The sequence below is a fragment of the Heterocephalus glaber genome, unplaced genomic scaffold (assembly GCF_053883595.1).
Source record: "Heterocephalus glaber isolate CG9 unplaced genomic scaffold, H.glaber_assembly_v1.0 deba00001509, whole genome shotgun sequence".
Taxonomy (NCBI): domain Eukaryota; kingdom Metazoa; phylum Chordata; class Mammalia; order Rodentia; family Bathyergidae; genus Heterocephalus; species Heterocephalus glaber.
Genome location: NW_028258325.1, coordinates 4,126,328 through 4,142,419, shown reverse-complemented (window position 1 = coordinate 4,142,419; position 16,092 = coordinate 4,126,328). Strand labels below are relative to the sequence as shown.

Here is a 16,092-nt window from a genome sequence, read left to right as displayed (position 1 = left end):
AAACTTCAAAGCTGGACAGAGTGAACTGCTGTGGGGAGCAGATCCAGCAGAGACATCAGGGAGAAGGTGGGGAGCTCAGCACCACAGTGTGGGGTATCAGAGAGGAGCATTTAACCAGCCCTCCCAGATGCTCGAGTTTATACAGCCACGGCGGCATCCCTATGTCCGGGGAGGCAAGAGCAGCCCACAGAGAGCAGGCAGGAACGAGTGAGCAGGCTGTGGCAGAGATACTAGGCAGGGAGGCGGCCGCAAGGCAGGCAGGCAGAGGCCTTGGGGTATCAGGAAATGAGGCCAGAAACGGGGACACCAGTCCTTGCCCTACTTAGTTCCAGAGCCTTGTGAAGACAGGAGCTCCTCGACAGCAGAACACAGGCCGTCAGGAGAGCAGCGCAGACGTGACTGCCCTTGACACCAGGCCCAAGGTCACACAGCTCTGGGGATGCACGGGGGATGGGAAAGCCAGACTGGGACTGCTGGGTCACTGTCCTTTGTCCCACCCCGATCTGTCAGTCAAAGCAGAGCTGAGCGGACCCACCTTGCAGATGAAGAGCACCTGGAAGAACCTGGTCCCTGCTCCACCCCCAGTCACCCACTGTCACCCCGTGCCTGGACCCCTGTGACAGCTTCCTCACAGGCCCCTGCTGCAGGTGGGTCCTGCCCCATGCAGGCAGCAGCCAGAACTGCCAGCTGCTCTCCGGAAATTAAGGCCCGTGCAGTCCTGCACTGGCCACGTGGACTTGCTGCAGACCGAGCACCACGCATGGCGGGGTGGGTGGCGAGCGCTCCCGGTGAGGACGGCAGGCCAGGGGCTTCTCTCTTCAGCTTCCTTGTCTTCTTACTGTTTGGGGCTTATGGTCTTCCATTCCCTCTGATGCTTCCCCAGGGACACTTCCTGGGCCAGAAATAGCTTCACTTTTCAAGTGTCTGTGAAGTCCAGCTTGGTCCATCAACCAAAGCTCCGCTCCAGGCACATTCTGGACACTGCCCAGGGCTTGGGCCAGGTGGCAGGGCGGAGTGTAGGCTCCCAGGAGTTCACAGCTTCCAGAACAGGGGGGCACCAGGGCACAGGGACCATAAGGAGGGCGCCTGTGGGGTCCAGGCAAGGAGGGCTATTTGAGCACCAAGGGGCGCCTGTTCCAGGACCCAACATGCAGGAGCAGCCCTGTGCTCCAGCAGGAGGAAGAGCAGGTGAAGTGTGTTACCCAAGAGTCATGGGGCCAGGGATTTAGCTCAGTGGTTCCGCTGCCTGCCTCAAGAGCACAAGGTTCCTGGTACCAAAAAAAAAAAAAAGAGTCACAGGACAGCGACTACACCCAGCCTGCGACAGCCTGGGACAGCCACCAGCGGAATCCTCACGATCCCTGCGATGTGCGTGTGTCACCCCTGGTGCAGAGGGACGCCAGGGGCCCTTGGTGCACGTGGTGGCGCTGGGATCTTAAGGAGACCCGCTGGGCTCCAGGACCCATGTCCTTGTGGAAGACACAGAGAAACACATGGGGCACAGCCTCTGGTGGACACGGACCAGCTCGTGAGAACACAGGACGGACTGAATCCACTCACATCGTGTGACTCTTACTGAATGAGGCTCAGGTTCAGCCCGGTTCCCCAGGAACGACTCAGCGTGTTTGTGGTAGGGAAAGGGAATCAAATGTAAAAGTCAGGATTTTTTTTTTTTTCAGACAAAAGCCTTCAAAATGTGCTTCAACACAGTCTACCCCATCTGGTCACTGATTTTTCTATTTCCAATGATGCCTGTGTTTATGAGGCAAACTACACTGTACACAGGTTTGGTGTGAATCTTGGGGTTTTAATTAGTGCACTAGTTATTCCTACGAAGGCATCTAGAATACATCCTGTATAATTAGCATAGAAAATAGATCCCAGAGGAAGAAAGGCCCCCTGGTAATGCCCCTGCTTAATCATGGCCAAGCACAGAGGGTTCTGGGTTCCAAACAATGGCTTCTCTACTCACCTCACTCGGGGTGGCATTCACTGAGGAGCTTAGCCACCAGCCTTGGGCAAGAACCTATTTGAGGGCTCAGGGAGAAATAAGATGAAGCCTCCCTCCTTGGGCTGCCTTTTCTGGGGGACGCCTCCCCTTTGAACTTGAATGTGGTCTTACCATGTCACTATTACTCCAACAGATGTTTCTGCAGGGACGTTGGGGCTCTTCCTGCTCTACGCTCAGTGAACTTGAGCTGTCTGACCCTTCTCAAAGCCAGATCCCCGGCCCTGCTGCAGCATCTAGGAGAGATGGCTGTTCAAACTCTCCTTGGATCCATTCTCTGACAGGGAGCTTATTACCACCTGCGCCTGGGAAGCCTGCTCCATCGGGCAGCTCTACCCACTGGGAAAACCGTGTGTGAGTGCTTGGGACTTGCTAGACTGTGTGTGGAAGGAATATTTCACAAGTTACCTGGGTCTGCTGACAGAGACAGCCTTCTCTCCCGACATGTGGAGCTGGTTCCAGGTGATTCCCTGGCTGCCCTGTGGCTTCTCCACATGGACAGAGCACTCGCTGAAGGACAGCTTTGCCTCCTCCTGCCCAGAGCAGCACGAGCCCCTTGATCACCACCAAGTCGAGGACAAGAAGGGGTTCCTGCTGCTCTCAGGCCCTGGTGGGCACAGAAGAGGAGAAAGTGGAATCTGGTAAATGCCTAAGAACTGACTCTCAGACAAATGCAGACCCGATTTTTGGAATCCGTTCATTTCTGCTGTGTAAACACTCCCGCCATCGCTGATTTCAAGCCACGGACAATGAGGTCACGGAGGAGCTGGTAATAAATGCACACATGTGGGTCTCGAAAGCCAGGAGGAGCTGTCTCCAGCACCTGTGTGCATGGGGGTGGGGGTTAGAGGAGTATGAACGTAAGAGAATGAATGAATACAGGCATGAATGAGAGGAGAGAAGAACCCCAATTCTGCAAAGTGATAGGAAGGAACTGGAAAGAGCAAACTACATAGCTGTGATACAACATTAGGAAGAAACCCAGCTGGGATCAGTGTCAAAAGCATTTTTAGCAGTGTCTCCAAATTATCTTCAAGGAACTATGTCCTCATGTAAGAAGCCTGACGGCAAAGTGTGTCCGTGTCCTTACAGCTACCTGGGAGTGGGTTGTAAGCAGCTATGGAAACGTCCCAGACACAGAGCCAGCACCCTAGAGGGAAGAGTTCACCACTCATGTTCCACGGAGGAGGAGGAAGCCCGGCATGGCCTCCCAGCAAGCACCGGGCACACTGGAGGTGAAAGGAGGGAGGGAAAGCATGGTCTAGGGCTTCTCTTAGGGACAAGTGATGCACGGTGGACAGCTGAGGGAGCCCAGGATTGGGCAGTCTGAGGGCGCTGGGCAAAGGGCTGTCACCCTGACCCCGGGGTGACACGGGCCAGATGAGGCCTCCGCTTGCTCTGTCCAGGTCAGATACAGAAGGCTGCAGCGCATTCCGACCTGGCCCACCCCTGGGGCTTGCGCAGATCCCTGGACTGGGGCAGATGGCAGCCCCTGTTCTGGGCCTGACTGTGAGCAAGAGCAGTAGGTGTGGGAAGTGAGTGTGCGCTTCTGCATCCTATGTGCTGAAAACCTCAAGATAAAATGCTCTTTTCTCAACTCACTAATCTGTGTTTCGGGACTGAGACTCATCGAGGCCATTTCCACTTTCCTGTTCTTAACATTCTGCTCTAATTGATGGATTTGTTCAGTAGTCAGGGCCTCTGAATCTCATTACACTGGGGCTCCTGGGCGTATTGATCCTGTGTGGAAATACAGCAATAAATTGTCCAGCAGGCTGCCCGAGGAAGGAGTGGGGAAGCAACAGGGCCTTGCTGTACAGTCTTGTCTGCTTTTAATTCAATCTTCATCACAAGTTCAATTTCCGAGCCAGCAATAGGTATCAATGGCTTTGAAAATGTTTCTTCCCTTTAAGGAAATAATTTCATTCCTGAGATTCAAATCTCCCAGAAATGGCCTTCTATGAAGACAAAGATTTATACACAGTGATAATCAGCATGGTATTTATTATAGAAAAAGGAAGCAGCCCAAATAGTCAATAACAGGCATCAAGTTTTGTGTTATGAAAAGCGAAGTTTATGGGCCGGGGATTTAGCTCAGTGGTGCGGCCTGTCTGGCAAGCGCAAGGTCCTGAGTTCGATCCTGGGTACCGCCAAAAAAAAAAAAAAAAAGTGAAGTTTAGGAAGACAATGTTAGCATGGAAGAAATGCCCACAAGAGGAGGCTAGATTCAAATGCAGCATAGGAATTTCATATTGATTGTGATCATAAATACTGGAAGGAAATTTACCCTTTCAGGACATGTGCCAAAGGTGATTTTGTTCATATGGATTTTGATGTTTTCTTCTTAATTGCTTTTCTCTATTTTCTATTTTTCTCTGAAAATCAACACACATCACCTAAAATTAATTTGCATAATTTGAATTTCTTGATAGCTAGTTGAGTAAACTATGGCTTTGCTTACAAAGCCAGCAAATCTAGTGGGACGAACGTGTACATTGGTACTTCTCCTTTTTCCCTTGTTAGAAATAACTAGAGAGGGGCCAGGGGTTTAGCTCAGTGGTTCCACTGCCTGTCTCACAAGCACAAGGTCCCAAGTTCAATCCCTGGTACCAAAAAAAAAAAAAAAAAAAAAAAACCCAGAAATATCTAGAGAGTCTCATGTCCTAGTTCCTGGTATTTTTTAAAAAATTTTTAATCAGTGTATCTTTGCAGCATGTAGCAATCACATTCACCCATGTCCACAACAAAACACATTTTTACTCTTTCTACCTCCCCTTCATCTGCCCTCCCTAGTGTTAAAGTTATTTGTACTCTGTCTCACTTGGGCTTGTCTTACATGGCTGAGTCAGTAAGTTAATGCAGCCTAGAATTTGCTAATGCACACAAAAATGCAAATAAAACCACTCCCATCAACTAAAAAGAGCCACATCCAGGTGGCATCTCAATCCATTTCTGCACCAGGACCAACTCTCCCGTGTTCCTTCCTCAGGAGCTTCAGCCTCAACTGTCCACCCCACTACTTCCCCATCCACTCCTATTGGTTGTCCTTTTATGTTTTGCTTTGTTTCATTTGTAGTGCTGAGAATCAAACCCAGGACCTCGCACGTGCTAGGCAAGATTCCACCCCTGAGCTACACCCCCAGCCCCACCTTGATCCACACAGCAGAGCATGGAGTCACTGGGAAATAGCACCCTCGGGTCTCCAAATGCCTCTGGTCTCCTCCCAGGCCAAGTCCCTTCCCAGCTGGCTGTCCAGAAGATCCAGTCCTGAAAAATCCCCTTCCACCACCTGGCTTAAGAATAGGAGAAAAGGACCCCTTCTACCTTGTTGCTGGGAATGTAAACTAGTACAACCACCATGGAGAGCAGTCTGGAGAGTCCTCAAAAAACTGAAACTAGAAATTGCATTCATCACAGCTATTCCCCTTCTAGGTATCTTCCCAAAAGAGAAAGACATCATATTACAGTGATCCATGCAGCATGTTTATGGCAGCACAATTCATAACAGTTAAATCTTGGAAGCAGCCTGTATGTCCATCAGCAGGTGAATGGATAAAGAAAATGTGGTATTTACATACAATGGAGTACCACTCTGCCATAAAGAAAGATAAACTGGAGTCATTTGTGGGAAAATGGATGCACCTTGAGACCATAATGTTAAGTGAAATAAATCAGATGCACAAGCTTAAATATCACATAACTTCTCTTATATGAATAATCTAAAAGTATAAATAATTTTTTTAAATAAAAGCTAGATAATAGGAGAGATGGAGATAGATCTTTTTGCAAATGGGAAAGGGATCTAGAGTTGCAGGAAGGGGAACAGAAGGGAAATAAAAAGTTCAAATGTGTTAAGTATATGTACCTCCTCCCTAAGACGAGGATAAACATTATGTACTATAAACACCTAGTATCAAAAAAATTTAAATGGCCCCTTTAGGTCCTCCTCCCTCTTACCTGTTGACATCATTTTTCCCATCCTGCCATCCACTCAAAGGTGCAATCATTTCCAGTTCCTATCATTGCCAGACAGCTTTTTCCTTACACCATCGTGTCTGCTCATGCTACTAGGGAAAGACACAGTTTGTTGGCCAAGCCACCACTATTTCCAATCTCTTTCTCCCTCACTGCCTCCTATGCTACAGGTTGGAAAGGTGGCTATTGGCTGTCAGGTAGAAGTGGCCAGACTTCTGGGCAGATCTGGCCAATGAGATACAAAATCATGCCTTTTGGAGCCATCGAGGAAAGACTGACCTCCTCTGCTCTTGACACACACATGAAGCCTGAAGCCGAGGCAATTGCTGTGCCTGTACCATGAGGCCATAACCAGCAGAGCCACAAGCAGAAGACAGAGAATCTGAAGAATGGAGGGCACCTCAGAGCCGCCCGACAGCCGAGGTCAGGCACTGGGCCCCTTGATGAGTGAGGCGTAAACAGGTGGTGCTTCAGAGCGAGGTGTTCCAGTTCCCACAGCTCAGCAGCTGCTGCTTGGCTCCCTGTGCTGTCCTGCATGGAGGTGGAGTCCAGGGCCCGGCACGATCGAGGAGCCAACCTGTGAACTCTGGGCCACACTGCCCATCTGCTGGGAATTCATGGTACCTAGAACCAAGTGGTTTCCACCGGGTGCTCTTGGCGTGGGCTTCCCCAAATTCAGAGCCTGAGACCAGGATGTGGTGCTGATGGGCACAGGAGTGAGGGAGTCGGCAGGTGAGGCAGAGAAGACAGAGGAGCGACATCCAGGTGGGTACTGAGGTCTCCTGCAGCCCGGGATCCTGAATGCAGAGGCCTCCAAGATTTTCTGCCTGGAGGACAGAAGCCAGTGCTTGAGGTGGGCCCAGGACAGTGAGCTCCCAGCTGCAAGCTGAGGGGAGAAGCAGCCTCAGGAGCTGGGTATATGGCTCCAAAGCATCCACTGCGCAGGCGAGCAGGTGTGAGGCCAGGCCAAGCTTTCCTAGGAGATGGCAACCAGCCTGACCCCTGGCCTAGCAGAAGCAGCCCCAGCATTCCCGGCCACCCACACCCTGCCTAGCCTACCAGTGCCTCCGCATCTCTTCCAGGTAGTCCTCTAGTCCTACAATGACTACGTCTTTATCCCAGGTTTATGTTCTACAGGAGGAAAACAGATCTGCCTTGGTCCACAGCCCAGGCTCTGAGATTTGGCCCAGGCTGTCCCAGAGATTTTCAGCCACAAGAAAAAGTGGGATGAGATCCAGTCCTAAGAGCTGCAGAGAAGTGGCCTGCTTTACTCAGCCCTGCACAGCGAGCCTGGGGTTGACAAAGCTCAGTGTTCTTACCATTTACAATAAAATGTGTTTGTGAACTGCAGCATGCGGCAAGTGCAACTGGGAAATGTAAGTGATCCTTCAAAAAAGAGTAACGGCCTTGAGCCCCCAGTGCAGGAGCCTCCGAGGGCTCCAACCCTGTTTGCACCAGAAGCCATGGTGCATTTCATTCTGGTGTCCTGGAGACCCACGCCTAGCCCTGGCCCCAGAAGGCTTGTAATTATCCAGCCCTCCAGTGTTTCAGCTGCACCCACCCGGGCCTTAATTTGCACGGGTCTTGGGGAGTCACCTCGCCTTGGACTCCCATAAATCATCAAAGGCTAGCAGAGGCCTGGTTGGGGAGGGACTGGGCAGCCCAATCAGTGCAGAGTGCGATGGACACAGAGGGTCATCCATCAGAGAGCCACCATGCAGAGGACAGCGAAAAGCAGCCACTCCAGGGCACCCGGGGCCAGGTAAGGAGGGAAGGGCTGCCCTGGGAAGAGAAAGTATGTCAGTCTGATGTCAGGAAGAGGACCCCAGAGGTGGGAGGAGAGGCCCTGTGCAGGGCCACCTCTGCCATTGCACAGTGGGCGGGACTGCAGGGCTCCAGGATTGAATTATGTTTTCACAAAGAAGCTTTAAGAGGGAAGAGAGCAAATCGCGCCTCAGCTGGGCTTATAAATCAACTTTTCCCTGCCTCCTCGTCCCAAAGGCACACTAAGAATCTGACAGCTGCTCCCAGGCCTGCTGCATTTCATTTCTTCTCTGCATGTGGCTCCCAGCACTTTCTGGGGGCTGGGTGGGTTCCCGCCTCGGAGGTCACCTGCCTGAGCCTTGCAGCCCAGCCACGCAGGCTGTTCAGGGTGGCAGCCCCTGGCCCTCAGGACATACGTGAAGTCAGGGCAGGGACTGGGCACTGCTGTCTTCTACACACCCGGGGGATGCGGGTGTGTGTCCAGGGCTGACTCCCAGCCCTCGGTCACCTGCCCTTCTGCACAGGTGGGGAAACTGAGACCCTCTGGGTGCGGAGGGCTCGGTGCTTCTCAAAGAGGCCTTGCCGGCTCTCTGGACAGACGCAGCTCTCTCTCCAAGGAAGACACACTGAGTGGGCTGCTGCTGGGTCTCAGTGTTCCTTTCCCGGCCCCGCTGCCGTGCCATTTCTGGAGCCAAAAGTGCTGTGCTGACGCAAGGTTGTTTCCATTCAGAGGAGACAGAGCCTGCGCCCGGTTTCCATGGGTTCCATAGCTTGGGAAGGTTCTAGAAGTCTGGATGGCCAGCTTGGGGGAGGTATCAGGGCCCCGGTGACACAGCGCCTCCTCTGCTCACTCTGTGGGTGCAGGGACTAAGGCGGAGGGGGCCACAGCCAGGGCACCCACCCTGACCCAAGCGGGTGTCTCAGCAACCGAGGTCAGCAAACCCCACACCTGCTTCCACAGGGCGCTGAAAGGACCATGCTGGGTGAAACGTCACCAAAGGGAAGGGGCAGGGACGGAAATGTGTTCTCACTGAGCCTCAGCGAGGAACACCATGGACGGTGCTTTCCAGGAGTCCACTCTGAAGTAGGAAGAAGCCGTATTCTTACTACTGCTGCATCGCAGTGAGGAGCTCTGCTCTGCCATGTTCAAGTCCCACCTCTGCCACTCCCCGGCTGAATAACCTTGGGCAAGTGAGTCAGCCTCTCTGTTTCCACGTCAATGAAGACAGTGTGGCAACACCTCCATTGGAGCCAGTTGTGATGGCAAAGCCAGTTGATGAGTGCAAAGCACTCGCAGCAGGGCCTGGAGCATCATAAGCACTTGTGACGTGTTTGTTGTGAATATCATTTCAGCCTGGATGATGCAGGATGGAACCAATATTGCCTTTGTTTTTCCATCACAAGTACTATGAGAGAGGAGCAGAGGTAAGCAGCTTTGTCCATATTGGCGATTGCTGACCTGGTCCACTGCAGCAGCGCTGAGACCTGAGCTGGGCCAAGCCCCTGTACCTCCACGCCTGAGCTTTCCCTGGGTCACCATCATCGCCCTGTGGCCAGGAGCTGGTGTGCTGGGGCAGAGCTGGGCTGTGGTCGCTTGGTGGTGTAGCTTCCCATAGGGAGCTCGGCAGTGCCCTTCCTGTCCGATGGGGGAGCTGGGCCTCCTCTTGCTGAGCCTACAGGGCTGCTCCACTGCCCGTTCTCCCCACCTCCCGGTGCCAGCTCTCAGCCTGCACTTTCTTTAGGAGGGCAGCGCTTTTCACATCCCTCTTCCACCCCCACCCCCCGCCCCACTGGTGTCTGCAAGGCGAGGTCCACACTCCTTCTCTGGGCACCAGATCCTTGCAGGTGGGGCCAGCAGCTGGGAGCCAGGTCGAGCTCTGCCTCATGCTCTGCATTGTCCACGCCTCTGTCCCTTCTCCATCCACAGCTGAGTGGGCACCACCATCGGCAGACACAGACACCAGGGCTGATGCTTCAGGGAAGTGGGAACATTGGGGAGAAGGCTCAGAGTGCAGAGTGTCAGCAGGCATGGAGGGAGTGCTGGCCCTGCAGCATCAGGCCTGCTGCAGTGGGGACCATGAGAGCCCAGCTACAGTATCTCCTCAGCCTCGGGAGCTGTGTCTTTCAGGAAAACTGTGGGAAAGGATGCAGATCTCAGGTTTCCTCCAAAGCCCTAAACAGACTCCCCTGTGGGTGGGTAACACATGCCGCCCCATCCCAAACCCCTGTCCCAAGTTGGCTGTCACTCCTCGTCCAATCTGGCACTCACTGGTCCTCCTCCTAGGCACCTGGGTCAGGCGTTGGGGACATGCAGGGACATGAGGCACTGTCCCTGGCTCCAAGGGGGCTGGGGGTGGACTGAACCACAAAAGAGGCCAGGCACGACCTGCGGCGGGCCAGTCCGCAGAGGAGGCTGGCTTAGTCACTTTCCTAATACCTGACACCCACAGCTGAAGGAGAGGTTGATTTGGGGTCCCGTTTCAGTCGGCCGGCTCCAAGGAAGGGCAGCACGGCACAGGGGCCTGGCGGAGGAGAGCTGTTCAGGGCGTGGGACACAGGAAGCAGAGAGAACGGAGGGGCTGGGAGGGGAGGAGCCCGTCCAGACCACACCCAGTGACCACACCTCCTCCCACCAGGCTCCGCCCCCTACAGCAGTTGCTATGAGCTCGTGGTCCATCCCCTCCCAAAGCCCGGCCTGTGAGTGCAGGAGGCTTGGGTGCATCTAGATAGCAACCACACAGAGCGGAGGGAACCTGTCTTCCTCACTATGGCCCACCCAATGTCTCACCCAGGACCACAGCAATCCAAGGGCAGGAGCCGGGCTGTCTCCCTGCCCCCAGTCCCAACGTCCACGGTGGCGCCAGGCACGGGGCAGCTGCCCGTCCTGTGCTGGTGGAAGACTGAGGGAAGGGCAGAGGGGCCGCGCCGCCGCCACCTTTCGGGTGCCACAGCTCATGGCTCGTCAAGGCTTATGATTTCTCACTCTGTCTCTAAGACCCCTGGAGGGGAGGGGAGCTCAGCACCACACACCACGCAGCTCTAAATTTTAATTAGTAATAATCATCCTAAACGGTTTTATAGCACTTGAGCACTTACAAACCACTTTCCACACATTATCTCCCTGGGAGCCCGCAGCTGCAAGCGGATGCGCGCTCTTCCTGCTGTGGGAGCCCGAGGCCGAGCTGGTCTCCTGCACAGCCTGCTGCCGCCGTCCTTCATTCTGCACGTGGGTTTCATTAGTCTCCGGCCCACTGCCGGGGAGCCATGTGACCCCAGCTTCTGGGTGGGAACCTGATGTGCAGACAGACTGGGCATTCACCCACAGATGGCAGCTGGACAGTGCAGAGCGGGGACCCCAGGGCCCCAAGCCTGGAAACCATGGCAACAGTGAGGACCACTCAGGTCACTGACTGATGCTAACTTGGAGCCAAGCACAGGGCCTGGCCCTTGGCATTGTCTTTCCTGTACCGGGGATTGAGCCCTGTGCCTTTGCACTGAGCTACATCCCCAACTCTTCTAACTGTTTTTATTTTTAAATTTTCAGACACGGACTCACGAAGTTGCCCAGGCTGGGCTGGAACTTGTGATCCTTTTGCCTCAGCCTCTCGGAGTCCTGGGTTATAGCCATGTGCCACCACGCCCGGCTTATTGTTCAACACAGGACCACTAGAAGACTCATGGAGTCTGGAAGCCCAGCTTTGTGAGGTGCTTCCGAGTGGGGACTTCAGTCACAGAGGTGATCAGGTGGGCTCCTGGCCCTGCCGTGTGGTCAGGGAGACAGATGCTGACACCAGGGTGCAGGGTGAGGACAGGGCTGGGGCAGCACCAGGTACCAGGGAGGAGCTACAGTTACAGGAGCTTAGAGGGGATTGGGGCCAGGGCGGGCGCGGCCCGGGGAAACACCCAGCAACAGAGAGGAATTTGGAGACCACAGGGACGGCTGGGACCGTGTGTAAAGAAGGGGCACAGGGAGGTGGCTGTACATAAGGGGGTCCCGGAGGAGCACACTGGCCCCGGAGAAGGCAGAGCCATGGTGAAGGAAGCATGGTGATCATCGCTGGGATGATCGTGGAGCTGAGGAAAAGTTTATTTTACTCTATGTGTCTTTCTTTAAGATTTAGATTTTTATAATGAACACATGTATTAACTTGGTAACTTAAATATGCCTAATTGACAGAAAATGGAAACAACCCAAATGTTTGCCAACTGGAGAATGGGTGACAGAACTGTGGTCTGTCCACACGGTGGAATATTATGCACCCATGAAAAGGGATGGCATGCTTTAGCTGCTACAACATGAAAACACCATGCTAAGTGAACGAAGCCAGACAAGAAGACCATACACTGTGTGATTCTATTTATGTGAATCCCCCAGAAGAGGCAAAGTCATGCAGATGGGAGCAGATCAGCAGCTTCAGAAACGGAGAGGCACTGGTTAAAGGGGACCGAGGTTCTTCTTTTTTTTTTTTGGTACCGGGGATCGAACTCGGGTCCTTGCACTTGCACAGCAGGCGGCGAAACCACTGAGCTAAATCCCCAGCCCCAAAGGACCGAGGTTATTTTCAGGACAGTGCAAATGCTCCAAAATTAGATAGTCTGATGGTGCCCTGCACTGCAGCTACGGCGAATGCTCCCGAATCGCACTTTACAATGGTGACCTCAGATCCTTGTAGAGTAGGAGGACCCAGTAGACCACCTGTACCCCAGCCTGTAAGATGGCCTCTCTGAGCCAGACGGAGAGCTAAGAAACTGGACAAAGCCAGTTTACCAACACCAAGGCCACCTCCTGCCCACCCCTGACCTCCTGACCCCCTGTCTCCCACCCCCAGGACTCCGGCTCGGGCCCCTGAGGGGCCCTGTCCCTCATCCGCTTTACTCACCTCACCCACTCAGGTGTGTCCATCCACCCAGTAAACGGTCTGTGAACTCAGTGACTGGGGGGCTGCAGGGGTTCCTGCTCCCCAGGGTCTTCCCAGAAGGAGTCAGGTGACGGTCACATTCGGCAAATCTTGGGAGCAGCCACACAGGGTGAGAGGCACCCAGGCCTGGCTCGGTGGCCCAGCTGCCCTGCAGGCTGTGCCAGTCCCCACCACAGTGCCAGTTGTCAGAAGGCAGCTGGGTGACCAGGGACTGGCAAGCAGATCCCGGAGCAGTGGCTCTGATGCCACCTGGGTGCCAGGTCACCGAGCGGACCCTGCTCCTCGAGGGCAGGGTCCTCTCACTGGGCCCTCTTCAGGCGTTGCCACCCACTGCTCCTCCCTGCTGCCCGCACTCAGCTCCTCCACCCTCTGCCTCCCCCCGCCACGCCAGCCTTCGTAGCTCTTTGGGGTGCAGCCTCCTCCTCCCAGGAGCCCTCCAGGAAACTGCACGCCAACCCCTCCCTGGGGTCCAGGTTTGTGTCCCTGAGTGTGGGCCCCAAGCCCCACTAGGACAGGAGCCTGATCTCACCCTCCCTGAGCCCGGATACAGCCCCTCTGAGGCCTCTACAAATATGCAGCTGATATTACTGTGTGGAACTTGCAATACTAAGGAACACAGCGTTTATAGTCTTCTATAAACCATAAATGTTCATAATACACACAGTAATGTAACTGAGGTGGAGCTAATTACGGTGAAAATAAAAATAAAACCTGTTCACAAAATTCCCCAGAAACAGTGCTTATTTTATGCTCCCCAAGTGTGTCCTTCGGGCAGGTCCCAGAACATAAACAATTGGCAGGAGTTCGTGCTCGGTCAAGGGCGAGACGGGCAGCAGAGCCCTCAGGGCCCCTCCGTGTGCTGAGCGCACCCCGCCCTGCACGTGCCCCACACGGGGGGGGGGGGGGACCTTGTGTTCTCCCACAGGTGCAGAGATTGCAACATGCACACGCAAAGCCTCACTTCTACCTGAACGTGGCAAATGTTTCTCAAAACTGCCCTTGTCTTCCCCACTATGCAAGTTTTATGTGCTCTTAAAGGCATTTGGGGAAACAGATAAAAAGGAAAACAAGTCGACTTCACCAGGGCTGTGTGTGCAGAGGTGGAATCGTAATGTTTCACAGGGGGTTTCGACACAGCACTGGAAGATGCCTCCAGCCTCAGGCTCCCAGCGGGCGCTGCTAACAGCTATGTAGCCTGCTGCCCTGGGCACACAGCCGGCACTCAATAAATGCGTGCTGGATGCATGGTAAAGGACCAGCATTTCACTGAGTGGATACACCATCATTTACTTCATGCAAAAGGACGCTTTCTGTTCCTAATCAGTTGCTATTAGGAGTCAAACTATGATAAATTGTCCAATTAGTTTACATTCACGTCTGCATGGCCAACCAAAACTCCCCAAAAGGAGCTACTACCTGCTCCAAGGTGTGAACATTTCTCATGCTTCTGACTCATCTGCCAGTGGACACTTTTTAAAGCCAGGGCACACATCCTTTTGGAGGCTGAAGTGATGTCAGTCTCCTGTATCCCAAGCCCAGTGACCAAGGTGGACAGAATTTCCATTTTGTTTCCCAAAAGCAAGCACGCACTCCTCCAGGGATAGCTCTGCATTTTCTTGACTTCTGTGCCCACAGGAAACGTATACTTTGGAGAAGCCAAGGAGAACGGCTCGGCAGTGAATTGTGTCTTGAGAACAAGGACATGGATTGGAAGCAAAAGTCTAGAAGGAAATGGAAATTTCCTGTTTCCTTCTTGTAAGCAGAACAAGAAAAGCAGGAGTCGGGCCCTGCAGAGGGCGTGAAGTACATCCAGAACTGTGCGGCCCAGCCCATAGGATGCTTCCAGAATCCCCCCTGGAGATGGGGCTATGCGGGTCACATGAGCAGGAGCAACCCTCGAGTGCGGGGCTCCATCGCAGTCGGGACAACTGCATCCCCTCCTGAATGTTTACAGCCTTCCAATTTCCCTCCTGTGGCGACACGGCTCAGGTGACACTTCCAGGCAGGATGACACCCAGTGCTGATTCCAGGCAGAGGCTTTCCCGTATGCTTGGGGTGTGGGGCTGAGAGTCAGGGGTCCGGGTGGGCGTCATGTCACAGCTGTGCCCTGACAGCAATGGGTCCAGCTCGAGGCTCTGCCGCTCCGGGACACAGCTCCTCCTCTGCCCGGGGGGACCTTGGACCAGATGCTTTTTCTGCGCCTGCCCTTTCTTAGGGAAGCAGCAACTAGCAATGGGGGATGACGTTGTTATTTCATAGTGCGTGCCGGGTGCGCTTCCAACTCTGCAGGCCCCGCCCTCTCTTGGCTCTCTTTCGTGTCCTGATCTTTCTATCACTTCCGGCTGTCTCTGGTGTCCATTTCTGCCCAGTCCACCGAACCTTCCCGAGCCCATTTGTTTCCAGTTGATGCTCATCAGGCTGTCAGGAGAATCACAATACCTGGCACTTGCAAACCTCGAAATACTAGACACTTTTAACAACTTTGATCAAGTGTGCCTGCGTAGTCCAGTCCCCAGAGTTACTGTGGGGCCCCGGGCAGCAGCTCTCTGTAGGGTGTGTGCAGTGGAAGCCACACCCACCCGGGCAGGTCTGAGGCCCACCCTGGGGTGCCTCAGAACCTTGTCACGGTTTGCAGGGAGTGGTGCTCAGCAGCAGCATCACTGCCACATTCCTGTCTCTAGGACACACCTGACACCCACAGTTTAACAGGAGGAGAGGGTTGTTTTGGCTCATGGCTTCGGTCCATGGCTGTCCGGCTCCAAGGCAGGAAGAGCACGGTGGAAGGGTCTGGCAGAGGAAAGGTGCTCAACTCACAGCAGCCAGAAGCAGAGAGAGAAGGGAGGAACTGGGAGGGAGATACACCCTTCCAGGCCACGCCCCCGTGACCACCTCCAACCAGGCCCCGCCTCCCACAGCAGTCAGCCAGGAGCTCATCTGTAGATGGGTCTTCCCATGAGCACAGTGTCCCAGGATCCATCGCCTTCCACCCACGGGAGACTCCGGGGGACACTTTAGATCTGAACCGTGAGGGCCCTCGAGGTCAGGGCTACTCTTGGATTCACCTCTGCCATCCATGAGGCCTGGACACTAATGCAGGAAGAGAGGTGGGGTGGGAGAGGAGAAGCGCAAAGAGGGAGGGAAGGAGGGAGGGAGGGGGAGGGAGAGGGAGGGGGCCCGGCTTCGAGCCTTACGCGTAAGGGGAGCACTCAGTCCTTCTGGCAGAGCTAGGGTGGAGCGAGTCTGGACTGAATGTGGGATGGAGCAGGAGCGGAGAACAGTTTCATGCGTTCCCGGCCGAGACTGGCACAAAGCCCCTGGAAGGAGCCCGGGGCCTCGCTCAGAGTCAGGGCAACGGGGCTGAGGTGGTTTGGGTCCCCCTCGGGGAAGGCAGAGGAAGGGCGGCTGCTCCTGGGAATCCTCCCTTTC

At 54.3% G+C, this 16,092-nt stretch overlaps 1 protein-coding gene across 1 annotated transcript in view; it reads right to left on the bottom strand.

Moving 5' to 3' along the window:
• Positions 1–16,092, bottom strand: part of CUNH4orf50 (chromosome unknown C4orf50 homolog) — a 95,820-nt gene that overhangs the window by 9,101 nt on the left and 70,627 nt on the right. The window contains exon 13 of the mRNA XM_021260308.2: positions 2,417–2,615. Within this exon, the coding sequence (XP_021115967.2) occupies positions 2,417–2,615 (199 nt within the window). The remainder of the gene's footprint in view (positions 1–2,416; positions 2,616–16,092) is intronic.